Source organism: Pezoporus flaviventris, unplaced genomic scaffold, assembly GCF_033815535.1.
Source record: "Pezoporus flaviventris isolate CSIRO_AGI_PZ_B2104156 unplaced genomic scaffold, CSIRO_AGI_Pfla_v1 ptg000023l, whole genome shotgun sequence".
NCBI classification, from domain to species: Eukaryota; Metazoa; Chordata; class Aves; order Psittaciformes; family Psittacidae; genus Pezoporus; species Pezoporus flaviventris.
Window position 1 is genome coordinate 2,803,709 of NW_026892571.1, and position 14,388 is coordinate 2,818,096.

Here is a 14,388-nt window from a genome sequence, read left to right on the forward strand (position 1 = left end):
TGTTGGTTGGAGAAGGTATTGCCCTAAACATGATGTACATTTTTGGAAGAAAGAGAAAAGGGAGCTGCAGCTTAAGTCTATATTCAGAGAGCTAAACTTAAAAGTAGTAACTAAAGACTAAGCCAGAACTGACTGAGAGACTAACAGGTATCCTTTTCCTTATTGCTCCTTTCTTTCTTTTCTCACCACATAAGAGTCTCTTTGCAAAGATGGAAACCGGTCCGAATGGAGAACAGTCACAAGGATGTGCAAACACACCAGACTTGCCCGTGCACATATTTTATCCTTGTCTTTTCCACGAGGCAGGTATATCGCATGCCAGAATGACCAGTTTGAAGAGTCAGTCACTGTATTTTTCACTCAAAGTTCTCACATTTTATTGCTGGTGGCTTTCTAATATAAGCAAGTTGCCGTTATAGCTCAGGGGCAGCTGAACCACCCGCTGAGCAGCATGTAGCATCAGCTCACCAGTTCCCAGCTAAATGCTTTCAGCAGGGCCACAAAGGACAAGCTGCAGCTCTTTAAAAGTACCTGGTGGACTGGCTCACTAATGGCAGCAGTTTTCAGGCTGCCACCAACCTTCCAAACAACACAGCTAAAGCACAGCCCCCCTGCTGCACTGAAAGCACTGGAGATCTCTGGAAGAAGCAGCCTATTCAGTTGAAGAGTTATTATGGATCTTTAATGAGAAATCATACAAATATATAAAAGACATAATGAGGCACTATGTTTCTGAAGCCTGGTTCTAGCATAGTATTTTCATATTTCCCAGAAATGTAGCTATTCCAAACCACAATATTAGATTTCCAATTAAACAATAGTCACTATTAAACTTCAAGTTTTGCAGATTAATCCAACTGACGTGCTAAGCAGTTTAAAGTGAAAATAGTCACTGCATAGCTTCATCTAAAAGCCTGGGACATACCAGACAAAGAAAGGACTGGAAGCACACATAGCAATGAGTACGTTACCTTGAGTGAGAATGTAATTAAGCGTGTAACAAACCTTATCTTGAAACATAAAAGTCTCACTGATTCTTCAGTGTAGACATTCTGACCTCTTGAACAATGTGAAAATTTGCAAAGACTTTCCCAACACACAGCCTTTCATATGCACTGAAGTTAACACACCACCTTCTGAGGCTGTGAAGCAGTAATTGCTGTGGTGTCTCTATTTCACAGTCCCTCGGTCTACCTTACTTGCAAATGTAGCTGCAATTCAGCTGCTTCGTTAAGTCAGATCCCAGAATACAGACATCTTCCCCTGGAAGGTGCCACAGAAATTTTTTGGGGTATGAAAGCCTACCACAGAATCCCTTACCCTGGACCATATGGTTTCCAGCTAAGTGTTGCTTTATTTTGGCTTGGCTGAAACATTCTTACTGAAGTGTCAAATTTTGACTTTATGCGACGTCTTTTTCAGTCCTCAAAATGCTTTTAACTTTCCTTCAGACTATGAAAACAATTCTTGCTAGGAAGAATTACATTTCCCAAACTATGCACCATGGCACAGGCTCAATAAGAATTCAAGTTTTTTAAGAGGAGGAATTGACAGGGATAAAAACAGCAATAAATTTCTCATCTCTGAAAAAAACATAGACATATAATTTTCTGTCCTTGCACTATTTCATATTTCTTCAGAACAAGTTAGGCTAAATAAATCTCCGTAAAACTATCCCAAGCAATTTGTTACCTTAAAATAAGTTTGGCAGTTATTGCAATAGACAGTGTTTTACTGCAGATTTCAAATCACCATGAATGACACGACATACATCATCACCCAGGAGATGATGTCTAAATGGGACTGCTATGTCAAAATCTAAGCTGTCTCTTGTCTTTGTGCCCAGGCTGATCTAAGCTTTTAAACTGTTCACTAGCTTAATTCAGTATATGAACAAAACCAGAGGAATTCTCCCTCTGCAGTGGTCTTAACTTTAATTCATTTAGTTTAACACACTGAAGGCTTAGACTATTTTGTCATATCTCATAAAATGTCCCCAGACAGTCTGGATATGGCCTTCCAAACCTCCATTTGTGGGAAGTCTACTGACCCCAAGAATAACATTTATCTTCGATCCTATTAACAATAACCAAATGCTGGTACAATTCTCTTGCTGATATTAGACAGATTTTGAGCTGATTAAATGCAAAATTAATTTACTTCAGAAAGTGCATGCAGCAATCTTGAAACATGAAACTCTTCATAACTTAGCCCCTATGTTCCATGCCGAGTTATTAACCACTCCAATTCCAGCAAAGCTCTATTCTAACCACGTACAACATGTACCACAGCACGTCATGCCCGCTATGTAGAACTGGGGGCAGTTACCCGGAAGAGCAAGATCACTGCTCGGTCGGGCTGGGTATCAGTTGGCGAGTGGTGAGCGGTTGTATTCTCCCCCCTTGTTATTTCCCTTATCATTATTATTATTGGTGGTAGCAGTAGTGATTTGTGTTATACCTTAGTTACTGGACCTCTCTTATCTCAACCCGTGGGAGTTACATCCTTTCCATTCTCTTCCACACCCCTCCAGGAGCTGGGGGAGGAAAGGGGAGGAGTGAGTGAACAGTTGTGTGGTTTTTCTGAATTACTGACTGGACTTAAACCACGACAACCAGGTACTAGCAGTAGAGCATTTCTCAAAGTTTTGCTTAGAATGAAGATAACACCGTCTTTTGCAACCAACCAATTCTGCCACACTTCTCAAAGCAAGGGAATTATTTGCTCTCATGTTTATGCTGAAAGAAGTATTGGATGGCAAGACTAATCCCTCCAACACAAAAGCCATGGCTACACTACCATGGCTCACATCTGTGCTGCCTATTGTCATTTTTAGATTCAAATAATTCTAGGTTTCTCAGTTTCAATATTTCATATGGTCCCGAGTACTGCACTATCACTACCTCTCACAGCCTTTAACATATACACCCTTGTATCTTCTCTTTGAGACAGAGAAATACTTCTGCTTTTCCAAGCGGGGAGGCTTTGCTATAGACAAGCAGTTTATTTGTCCAACAGGGTCACTAGAATTATCCAACATAACTTCTTCCTCCCAGATCCCACAGCGGCACCTTTAACACTAAGGACCCTTTTGCGAACATCACCCTCCGTTCTCCACCAAGCTCTCTAAAACTCAAAACCAACCTGGATCTTACTATACCTTCAGTGTGGTCTGTAAGTAGGTTTGAAGTTTTCTTCATACCAAAAATATGCTAAGGATCTAAGCCCTAGTACCTAAATACTGAAAGGGAACTTTGGACACTGTAGCAGAACTAAATCCACAGCCCCAGAGCTGACCATGACTCACAGTGTCACTTCATGTGACACAATAAGGGGAAAACGAAAGGCCAGAAAACTCCTGGAAGAAGAAAATATGCTCTTAAAGAAAAATGATTCCAGTTCCTCAGGGAAAAAAAAAAAAAAAAAAGAGAAAAGCAAAAAGCCCAAATACTTCTAAGAAAAATGAAGCAGAAGTTCCTTGTTCCATACAGTCATTATATGAATAGGGAACAAAATCCCACTGATCCCACTGAAAAATGGGATGGAGACAACTTCTTTCATGGAGAAGACAACTTCTTTTCCCCTGAGTGTGAGGAACGGAGATGTCTTAAGTCCTTGCAAGAACAAGGTTGCCTTTCTCTTGCTAAATGCAGAGAAAACTTAAGGTAGAAATGGCTTATTTAAAGTGTTAAGATTCTGTGACCTGTTTGACTCCCATAGGTGGATTTCTTGTTACAGAAAATATATAGATGTATAATGTATAAAACTTAAATCTTTTAAAAGTGCAAAGTGATCCATGCTAGCAGGTCATAAGTTTTTATTTTAAAAGATTTCAGTTTTATACATTTTGGGGGAACTGCTTCTGTAATAAACATTCCTGTGCTTTGAAAACTATAATACACCATTTTTTCTTCCATCCCTCCATAGGTACAATAGGCAGAGCACTCTGAGAAACAGTTCTGCCTGGAAACACTACCCTAAGTTCGCTCCAGAAGAAAGTAGAGTAGCAACCCACTATATATAGGGCTCCATTAGCCAGCAAGACTAACAATGTTGGCTGTCTTCCAGAGAAGCACTTTCACTCTCCTAGACCCATAGGGAGCACTGCAATTGCATGCGAGCAGGGAGTAAAGGGAGGAGCAGAAAATGGGAATAATGCGGGAGGGAAAGGCATGGATTTTAGGCACTACAGCAGTACTTCATTTTTAATGAAAACCAAGTTGCTTACTTCCATTTGTGCATTAGCATTTTCCCCTCCTTTCTTTGTATTTTAACTCAGCTAGCTGAGATGTCCAGCTGCTCTGGCAGAGATGAAACCTCAATGGTGTCTCATTAAAATGTATGCCACCGGTCACATTTGACTTACATATACAAAAAATAACAGTTTCTCTCCACTGAGCTGAAGCATTGTATGCAGAGCAGCCTTCCTTCAGGGCATGCAGATGACTAAAGGTACTGGGCCCTCAGGCACCAAAAAGACTGAGCCGCTTAAAAGAGAAAACACAGGTAAGCAAACTCTCCTACTTCATTTCTGCCTCCTTGTTCTTTCCCCTTGGGCAGTTTCATTGGGAGGGCTAGCACTTCAAAGGAGTCATCTTCTCTAGCACTTGTCTAAGGTTGACAGAACTGTGCTGGTGGTTAGAGCAGAGATCAGATGAAAGAAGATCTTCTACTTTTCATAAGTAAAAACCTAGGGGAGGTTTCTTCAGAGAAACCCAGCTTCTGCAGAAGAGCAGATAATCTTGCTCCATGATGATATCTAGGGCTCAGAAACTGGAACACCTACACAAGTGACCAGCAGGGAAGAACCTGCCAGAGGTCTGGGTGACAGGTCATAAACTAACTCTTGTCTATCAGTCACAGGGAAAACACTTGTAAGACCTACCTGCAATGAACAGCAAGAGTAAAACCTTTCAATAGAAAGTAAAAGCCAACGGCACGCACAGTGGACAACCGAACCTAGAGAAGGAGTCTGACAATTTCAAGGCTGGAGTCAATACTCTCCGACAGAAAAAGGAGAAACAGACTGTGTGTTACACCAGCTTTGTGTGGCTGCAGAGGGAAGAAACTGAGGCAAACACTTAACAAAGGAAAGACTGCTCAGAGGCAATACCCTTCTTGTGCTGCATCTCATCTCTCTCCCCTCTCTTTTCCCCCTTGGAACCTCCTACTGTTAGCTTCAGCACTATATTACCCACTTGGATATAAACATATTCAAACATCATTTACTTAAAATACCATTCTGGATGACTGGGCAGAGAATACAGAGTCATGTCAGTTGCTTCTGTATGCAAGTCAAAACACTATAAATTCCCACCCAGTTTATATTCTCATTTCCTCTCTGTCCACTCTGATGTGTTCTGTCCCTCTCCTGAGGCCACCTGGGAGTATCTGAATTAGCTACAGCTAAAGCTGAATAACTTCTGCATTGGCAAGTCAAGCAGTAGAAATGTCTTGCCTGTCCAGCTTGCTCCCAGCCAGGAGGTTTGCCAATACCAGAAAGCTGTAGCATTGCAACATCAGCAGTAGTTTCATACTAAGCCAGAACTGTAGTGCTCAGTAAATGTCATTCTCTTACTGAATCATTTCCAGACAGCATTGGGGGATTTGACCATTTCCACAGCATGTTGAATAACACCGCCCTGACTACTCAACAAAGGCTAGCAACACTTAATATATATTTCTGGCATTCTCCCAGCTGGATTCAGGGCACAAAAAAAGGCCCATCCTTCTGCAATCTGGCTCAGAGTGTACTGAAACATATAAGCGTAGTACTGAATGAACTTCTAATATTAGCACTAGTCAACAAGTTATATAGGGGGGTTGAATTTTCCAGTATTCAAACAATAAAATTATAGCAGCTTTTAGAAATAAACTACATCCTTAAAAATAAAACTGTGTTACATGAATATTAATGAGCTAAATGTTTTAAAACTGTCTTTACTATTAATGCAGGCAAATATTATTCCAGTTGAGCTTACCCTCTTCATTTAACCTGGGGCTCTTTCTAACACTCTATTCTACTTCATTCTCCATATGCAGCTTCTGACCTTGCACTGCTCCTTTTACCCATTAAAAGCTCCACTGTTTTAATAGTGCTGTGGGTAGCTAGGTTGAAATATAGCTGCATTTAAATTCAACTTGGTGCTAAAACAGTTTCTGTGTTCTATAAAGAGAAAGGAATGGTTGTCAAGAGATCCTGCCTTCCTTTTATCTTTTGTATGGAGTCATATTTTAGTCCTCTTCCAGCTTAATAAAGTAGTAATTACAGCTAAGAAATAGAAACATTTTCTTAAGGGCTTAGGTTCTTCCATCACTAGTTTGAAAAAAAACACCAAACCCAAAACCCAATAAAACCAAATAAACAAAAAACTCACAAAAAAGTGTAATCTCAAGTCTTTAATACAGGAGAAAAATTCAGCAAGGAAGAATTCCCCCTAACTCCTCCCTGATGAACACCGCCAAACAGTGTCTGAGCTATGATGAGGGTTTTGTGTGCCATGATGAATTGGGGGCCATGGATTAGCCTGCAGGTGCACATGTACAGCGTATCAACCGATGCACTGATTTGAAGAAGTGAACTAATCAGTAACCTTGGGGTGTTCATCCACAAAAGAACTTACTAGAGATGTGTAAACAGTTCTTCCTAACCTTTGTGACCAGAGTTTCATTTGTAAAAGATCAGATGCTTCACACAAGCTGGCAACTGCACACAGAAATGTAAGTTCTCCGAGACAGCCCATTATCATCTTTATTTCTCTTACATGCGAGCTCTCCCCAAATGCCCATTCAGTTCTATTTTCTACTTACAATGAAATGAGAGACTTCAGGCCTTTGAATGCATCAGGCGCAATGTCAGAGATTTGATTCTTGCTGATGTCTCTGCAAAGAGAAGGGAGAATGAAACAAAACAAATCATAAACAGGATTTTGATGTTTTGATGACAACATTTCAGCTGTAGTTTATTGGAAGAAGGTACCTGAAACAAACCCAGAATTAAACTATCATAGAATGTTGGCGGAATGATGAACTACATAAGGACACAGATAGGTGAATTGCAGGAGCTTTCAGAAAACCAGTCAGTACAACAGCCTCAATAAATAAGCAGCTCCCCTGTTAGTCAGGTCTTACATTATATGGACACTGAGACAAAGAGCTTTATAAAGAGCTTTGAAGAACAATGGTGAAGTTGATAAAACCATCTTAAGGGCTATTAATAATGGAGATCTCATTGTGACTCTGTGGGGTGGCCCTCAAGTGTGAGGAGCAGCCTCTGACAAAGCATAAAGTTTGTCTGACGTTTAAAGGTAGGAGTGGAAGGCTAACTTTATAACAGTACAGAAGATCATATATTGATTGTAAGTGAAATGATAGATAAGGTGAGGAAAGGTTCTAAATTAGCTGAAATGTACTGGCAGGACATGCATTAAGGAAGATGATGGGATTAATGGCATCAGCATAGTGTAGGCACCAGGGTAATGGCTTTTGTGGCAGCAAGACTGTCTACAAGAAGAAACTTTGTCATAAACAATATGTAAAGATGAAAATATTCAGCATAAATACCAGAAATGTAGTTTTATCAAACAAAATTCCCATCAAAACTCTAGAAAATTCCACTAAGAGCTAGTCCCAATCTATATAAAACATTATCAATAAGTCTTAGGATGAGAAAATACTTCTGAGGTAGGACTTCCTTTTCCCATACCATCTCTGTTTTATAGCAATAGGAAAGAGGATGGAAATAAACTACTCAGGCCCTAAATCCAAAGCAGGCACCAGTACCATTGAGTACTTTGGCACTGCAGCAGTTTTGTTTTTAATGGCCTAGAGAAAACAAGCAGCACAAAAGTCTACCATGACCTAGATCTGGTGAGGCAGGAGGGAAGAGGGTTGACACAGCACTGCCAGGTCTCACTAGAGTTTTCAGATACTTTGAGATTGCCATTTTCAAGGGAAAGTGTGTTCCTGGTTTGGAAAATACCCTTCAATTTTAATTATAACCAACCACCTATACAAAGACAAATACAGACTATGCCACAATTTCCTTATACATGGAGGCAAATTTATTACACTTGGGACCAGATGCTCAGAACTGAGTGCCTCTACAACTACCTGAGAGGAGGATGGAGCCAGGAAGTAGCTGGTCTCCCCTCCCAGTTAACAACTGACAGGAAAGAGGAAACAGCCAGGGGAGGTTTAGACAGAGATGAGGAACAATTTCTTCCCCAGAGCATGCTCAGGCATTGGAACAGCCTGCCCAGGGCAGTGCTGGAGTCACCCTGGAAGTGCTCACACACCATGTAGATGAGGCCCTCAGTGCCATGGGTTAGTGCTGGCCTTGGCAGTGCTGGGGAACTTGATGATCTTGAAGGTCTTTTCCAACCTTGTTGATTCTATGGTTCCTATTACGACTGTCACTGCAATCCAATCTTTCTATCAATCAGTTCAACCAGGTGCTTAGCTACAGACATAACTTCCAGCCACCTCATTACATTCACTGACAGTTGGTATCAGCTTGTACCAACCAGTACTATCAAACCTTTACCCTGACAGCTGAAGCTGCAGTCATGCAGTATTTCATGTACATGTTCACTGTTATTTCCAATGGGGCTCGTGCTAAGGATCCCAGTCAGACTCTAAATAAACATCACTTGAGCAAGGACTTAGAAATCAAAAGTAGGAAGGTTTTCCATTCTAGATGTATTTTGAGCTACAAATACTGTTGGCTAAAATTTTTATGAAGTCCTCTAACTATTTTCAAACTTAGCCACATAAAGTGGGATTTTCTTCAGTCCTTTTATTAGGTTTGTTTCTTTCATAAAGCCTGTGAAACAACTATATGCAGTTTACTGATGTTTTCTATTACAACGTCATGCTTACAAGGACAGCATTCAATGAAGCTTTCTGGTTCTTCAGCTCAATTCACAGCAGCCAAATTTGTGACAGTTAAAGTAAGAATATTTATTTTTATACAGGGTTTTGTGAAACTTGGTTAGTGCCTGGTAGCATTTGCTGCTTTTTATCTAGTAATTCTTAGGTAAGCAGAAGTCTGATGTGAATCTACACTATCTACTGAGGAACATAGTAAAACCTATTACAATCACATGAAATCATGAGTTGCTGAACAATGACAAGCATCTGAAAAAGGGCATCTCGTTTTTGAAACAAGTATTTCAGCACTGTTTTTTGATTCGCTACATTTCAACATTCCCATCCTCTGTCTCTCCCCATGTCCGGATGCTAATGAGTGTATAACTAATGGTGCCTGAACGTGCATAAATGCCATGCTGGGTGATGACACTCACTTCATGCAGATGTACTACAATCAGCATTAGAAGATAATTAGACACATTATTTCCTTTCCATTAGAGCCCAAGCTCCACTGCTGTTGGATAAGGAGGCTCCATCTCCTTCAGACTTGACTGAGGCAAAGGGAGTCAATTAAGTCCTTGTACTTTTGTTTTCTTCTTTGGGTCTGCTTTGGTAAGATCATCCTATTCTGTGCTTGATTTACATCAAGAGAAAGAGATACAGGTTTTTCTAACCTGCACAACTAAGTCAATTTAGATCACATACGGCTCATCTTCACGCTTTAGGATATCTCTGAATCGCTCAGCAGAAATGTGGCTCTTGGGCTGGAAATGTAATAAACTTATCAGGATTCCACCCAGGCAGGGAAAACATTAGTCACCTCATTCTAGTCTCCCTGCACCTCTGACAGCACAGTAGAGATCTTCCAAAAGGCTGTTGAACACACCTTGGAGGGTGGCTATGTTCAGTTCCCACTTAGGGACATAAATTGGTTTTGACTTTGCACCAGGGGAGAAGGGGTACCCTGTGAGTCACTGTATAACATATGACTGTTTGGCTTAAATGTCTTTACTGTAAAAGGTAAACAGAATATATCTGTTCTGTTTGTGAAGCAGAACAGATTCATTTTTAGATGCAGCCAAATGGAAAACTATTGGATAAATATTCTTTTTGTTGATTAACATATTAGAACAGATTACTTGATTATCTCTAACATGTAAAATGGGCTGTTCTCATTTGATAAGAGTACTCAGCAAAATTCCGTGTCAATTGTGGTTTAGGTTTTAGGAGCTGCTTAACAAAAGTAGCAATGCCACAGAGCTACTGAGAAGACTGTGAAATCTGAATGTATTTTCTGCTAATATATGGTTAAATTAATCTGACAACATGAAATGCCTACAAGCATCACAGCTGAAGAGGTACAACCACTTCTTTCAAATTGGCTCTATTTACTTGGCTCTTAGTCTCATGTTACAAACCTGCTAGTTAAAAGCCTCAAAAAAGCAAAGACAAAATGAGAGGTGATGACATAAACTTTGGAACTCTTAGGTTAGAAGTTACAGTACTATGGTACAAGCACAGCTGCTATATAAATGTCGTGGTTTAAGCCCAGCCTGTCACTCAGAAACCACGCAGCTGTTTGCTCATTCCCCCCACCCCTTCCTCCCCTCACTCTAGAAGGGATGTGGAGGAGGATCGAAAGAATGTAACTCCCACGGGTTGAGATAAGAGCAGTCCAGTAACTAAGGTATAACACAAATCACTGCTGCTACCACCAATAATAATAATGATAAAGGAAATAACAAGGGAAGAGAATACAACCGCTCACCACCGACTGACCAATACCCAGCCCGACTGAGCAGTGATCTAGCCCTTCTGGGTAACTGCCCCCAGTTCTACATAGCGGGCATGACGTGCTGTGGTATGGAATACCTCCTTGGCTAGTTTGGGTCAGGTGTCCTGTCTCTGCTTCCTCCCAGCTTCTCCTCCTCCCTGGCAGAGCATGAGACTCACAAAGTCCTTGGTCAGAATAAACATTACTGAGCAACAACTAAAAACATCGGTGTTATCAGTGCTGTTCCCAGGCCGAAAGCCAAAAACACAGCACTGCATCAGCTACTAAGAAGGAGAAAAATGACTGCTACTGCTGAACCCAGGGCAGTAAATTAATTCAAAATGGCATGTCTGGGCTTGGATACTCCATGCCATAATGACAACTTCTGTCTCCGGGGCTGGGATGTATCTCCCTCAAGCCCCTCAAACTTCTGAAGCCCTTGAACAACTGAGCACAGAGCTAGGACCTGCTACATTCACCCCCAAATCAGGGGAACCATCATCCCAGATGATGTAATTCAACTGCATATTTAAATCCTATAGGCGTCAAATGTTCCTGCTGAGACAGATTCATTAAATTTCATGTAATTAATTGTGTGAGAAGATGTGGGCAATCATGATGAAATCCAATACACAAAAGATTTCAGCTCCTTTGCTAAAACCCAATCCCCAAAATAACTTTTTCACCCTGGAAGCTACTGAAGAGACAGTCTAAACAGCAAATTCAGCTAGATGCAAATGCAACACTCGAATTAATATAAATACACCTTCTGCTACCATCTTGACCTATTAAGTCATACAAAGATAATCTTGGACAAGCGGCTCTTACCTAAACATTATTCTCAGTTATCCAATTATTTAAGCACAGAAAACTGCATAATCTTGCAGGAAATACTCAGTATCAAAATACTGAGAGTGCTGCAAGTGAGCAGTCCATTATCCCTAGCATTCTTGCATATTTATTCACTGGAAGGAGAAAAATACATTACAATCCCCAGTACTATCCTCTAAATTCTATTAAAATATTATTATATGTAATAGTTAATAGCAACAACAAAAATAATGTCCCTCACTTGTACCCTGGGTAGGGCATCAGTAAATTCAATCAATACTCCTCATGCTATTGCACTGCTCATTGAAATCAAAGTGACAGAAATGAAAAAAGGCTGACAACTTCAGTGATTCCAAACATGTCCTTCCTCTGTAAGGACAAGGAAGGATAACTCTCTTGCTTGAAGAGGTGCTTTTCTGACTGAAGTATATGTCTGTGTTAAAACCACAAGGAATCTTGCACGCTGTAAAGAGGATGTCAGTAGTCTCTTCAAATAGTGAAATAAATGACCTTAATTAAACTTTATAGAACAAGAGTGATGTTCATTTAGAGCTTCACTGTCCAGCAGGAATGAAACTTTAACAAGGAGACAGGTCAATAGTCAAATGGCAAAGCATCACGTTTGTTATGGGACATTCTGCAGCCTAGGTATCTATCCCAAGTTCTTCCCCAAAATGCTGTCATATTAACTAAGCTTTGATACAGATCATCTGGCACAATAACTTATTGCTTAATTTCAAGTTCAGATCTCAATGAGTAGACAACTGTACTCCAGAAAGCTGTTAACACAACTTGCTAATGGAATTCTGCTGTGAAATTCTAACATTAATCATTCCACACAGTAAGCGCTGCATTGGGCTTAGCAGCCAGTCAAGTTAAAGAACATTTTTTGTCAATTCCCATAAAACCAGAGTTCACCAATCATGAAAAATGAAAGGATGGTAAAACATTGCCAAAATCTAAAATTAGTCATACCTCAGAAAGAACTAAGTAGAGACTTCAATAATGAAAAAGTTGCAAGTTAGGTCACTGAAAAGGGATCCATCATTTTTCACTGAAATTACTGTCTTGCTATCTAATACAGTACTTCTTTAAAAATACATACAGCTATATTGAAAGCGAGACAGAAGAATAGAGACTCTGTAAGATTGATGATTTGGCCTGTTAAATATTAAGATCTATATTTACAGCTCTCCAGCTCTAGGAACTTGGTAAGTTTGGACTGGCAAACACAGTAATTTTACCCTTAAATCCAAAAGTACAGCGCAAGATCCTGTCAGTTTCCAAAAGGATTAGCTACCTGATAAACACAGAATCATAGACTAGATAGGGTCTTCTGTGAACTAAGCTGACAGTTTCTTAAATAGAGTAAGTATTGATTACATCAGAAAACAAGAACTGTAATGGCACCCTTTTAGCAGTCTGAGCTAAAACTGAGCTAACAAAGCCTGAATGACTTCTGGAAACTACTGGTCCAGTGGTACCCATCATTGACTTGATACTCTGGTGAAGTGGGAGTAACTTGCTTTACCACTGTCTGCATTACTGTACTACTGTCACAACATCTCTCAGGTATCACTTAAAACTGAAAAGAAAGGCCTACAGGGGGAATGCCCAGGTTATCTGCATGAGAGCACTGCTACAAATCAGGATTGTTTTATTTAAATCCAAAGAGAAAACACGAGAGCTAATGACAAAAGAATTGTCTGGGTCTCTACTGCTGATTCAGAAACAGAGAAAACAGGCTCCAGCAAGTGTCTTTGTTTCCTTCTAAACAGCCAAACCATTTCAACATCAAGGTATCAAATGCACTATAAAAAACCTTAACTACTCTGAAAGAACAGGCACTCCTGCTGTAACTGGGGTCAGCTAAACTGAAGTGGTGCAGAAACCAGAATGAATGAGGAAATAAATAGAACTTAAAGTCTTTTCTGAGGAAGCAGATTTGAAGTTTGAACAGACTAACAGCTAATTAGCTCACATCATTTATAATGGGAAATGAAATTAAGCATTATTAAGGCTTTCATGCACTGTTAGGCATCCTGAACCAAATTCCATTGTTGCTTACACTTGGAAGAGATTATTTGTGCAATCCCCGGTGATTTCAACATAGAAATTGCCAATATGTTTCTAAAATAAAGATACTGAACTTGAAGCAAGAAGATTCACGATTGCTCTTGCATGCTGGTCTTATTAAAACTTACATTCTCTTTAGCTTCTTGTACTGGGTAAAAGCTCCAGGGGGAATGATTTTGATGAGGTTTTGTTCCAAACGTCTGAAAACAAACAAAGTAATATACATGTTAACTACACAATTATAGGACAGGAATGACATTAAACATGATAGAAATTTTTATATAAATATAAACCAATTTTATAGCGTTTTAATAAGAAACAGCCTTTTCTTTTGAAAGTCACTAAATGGAGAAAATACTGAGAAAATAACTTTGAAAATAAAATAATCTCATTGATTACACAAAATCTGTCCAGAAAACAGACACAGGCTATAGACATTGCACCTTTAAAGCTCATGGAGTTAATAAAAAATAGTAGGTGTATTTTATTACTACTTAATCAAAGTTAAGGTAGCAAATGCAGATGTCTTCCTTGACTAGCTGTTGTAAATAGAACTCAGTTATCTCAACTAAAAGCTATGCTATATTGTGAGAGCTTAATAAGTAGCTTAATAATACTATCAGAGCAACTCAGGAGCAAAATCTGTGGGAATATGCTGAAAAATAAAGCAGAAATCCCTGATACAAGAATCCAGATTTTTAGGGAGGGGGGAAAAGTGTATGTTAAAGCGGAGCAAAAAGGACTGTATCTTCCTATTTTAACTACCAAATACTGAGGGTGCTCTAAAATATGGTCCAGACTACATTAAAATGCTGCTGCTTTCATTTCTGAGCTTT

General features: G+C 39.7%; 1 protein-coding gene across 4 annotated transcripts in view; it reads right to left on the reverse strand.

The window, feature by feature from the left end:
• Nucleotides 1-14,388, reverse strand: part of SLIT3 (slit guidance ligand 3) — a 518,888-nt gene that overhangs the window by 161,278 nt on the left and 343,222 nt on the right. For all 4 annotated transcript variants that reach the window (XM_061456398.1, XM_061456397.1, XM_061456396.1 and 1 more), the window contains 2 exons: nt 13,681-13,752; nt 6,811-6,882 (listed from right to left, as the gene is read on the reverse strand). In XM_061456398.1, the coding sequence (XP_061312382.1) occupies nt 6,811-6,882; nt 13,681-13,752 (144 nt within the window). The remainder of the gene's footprint in view (nt 1-6,810; nt 6,883-13,680; nt 13,753-14,388) is intronic.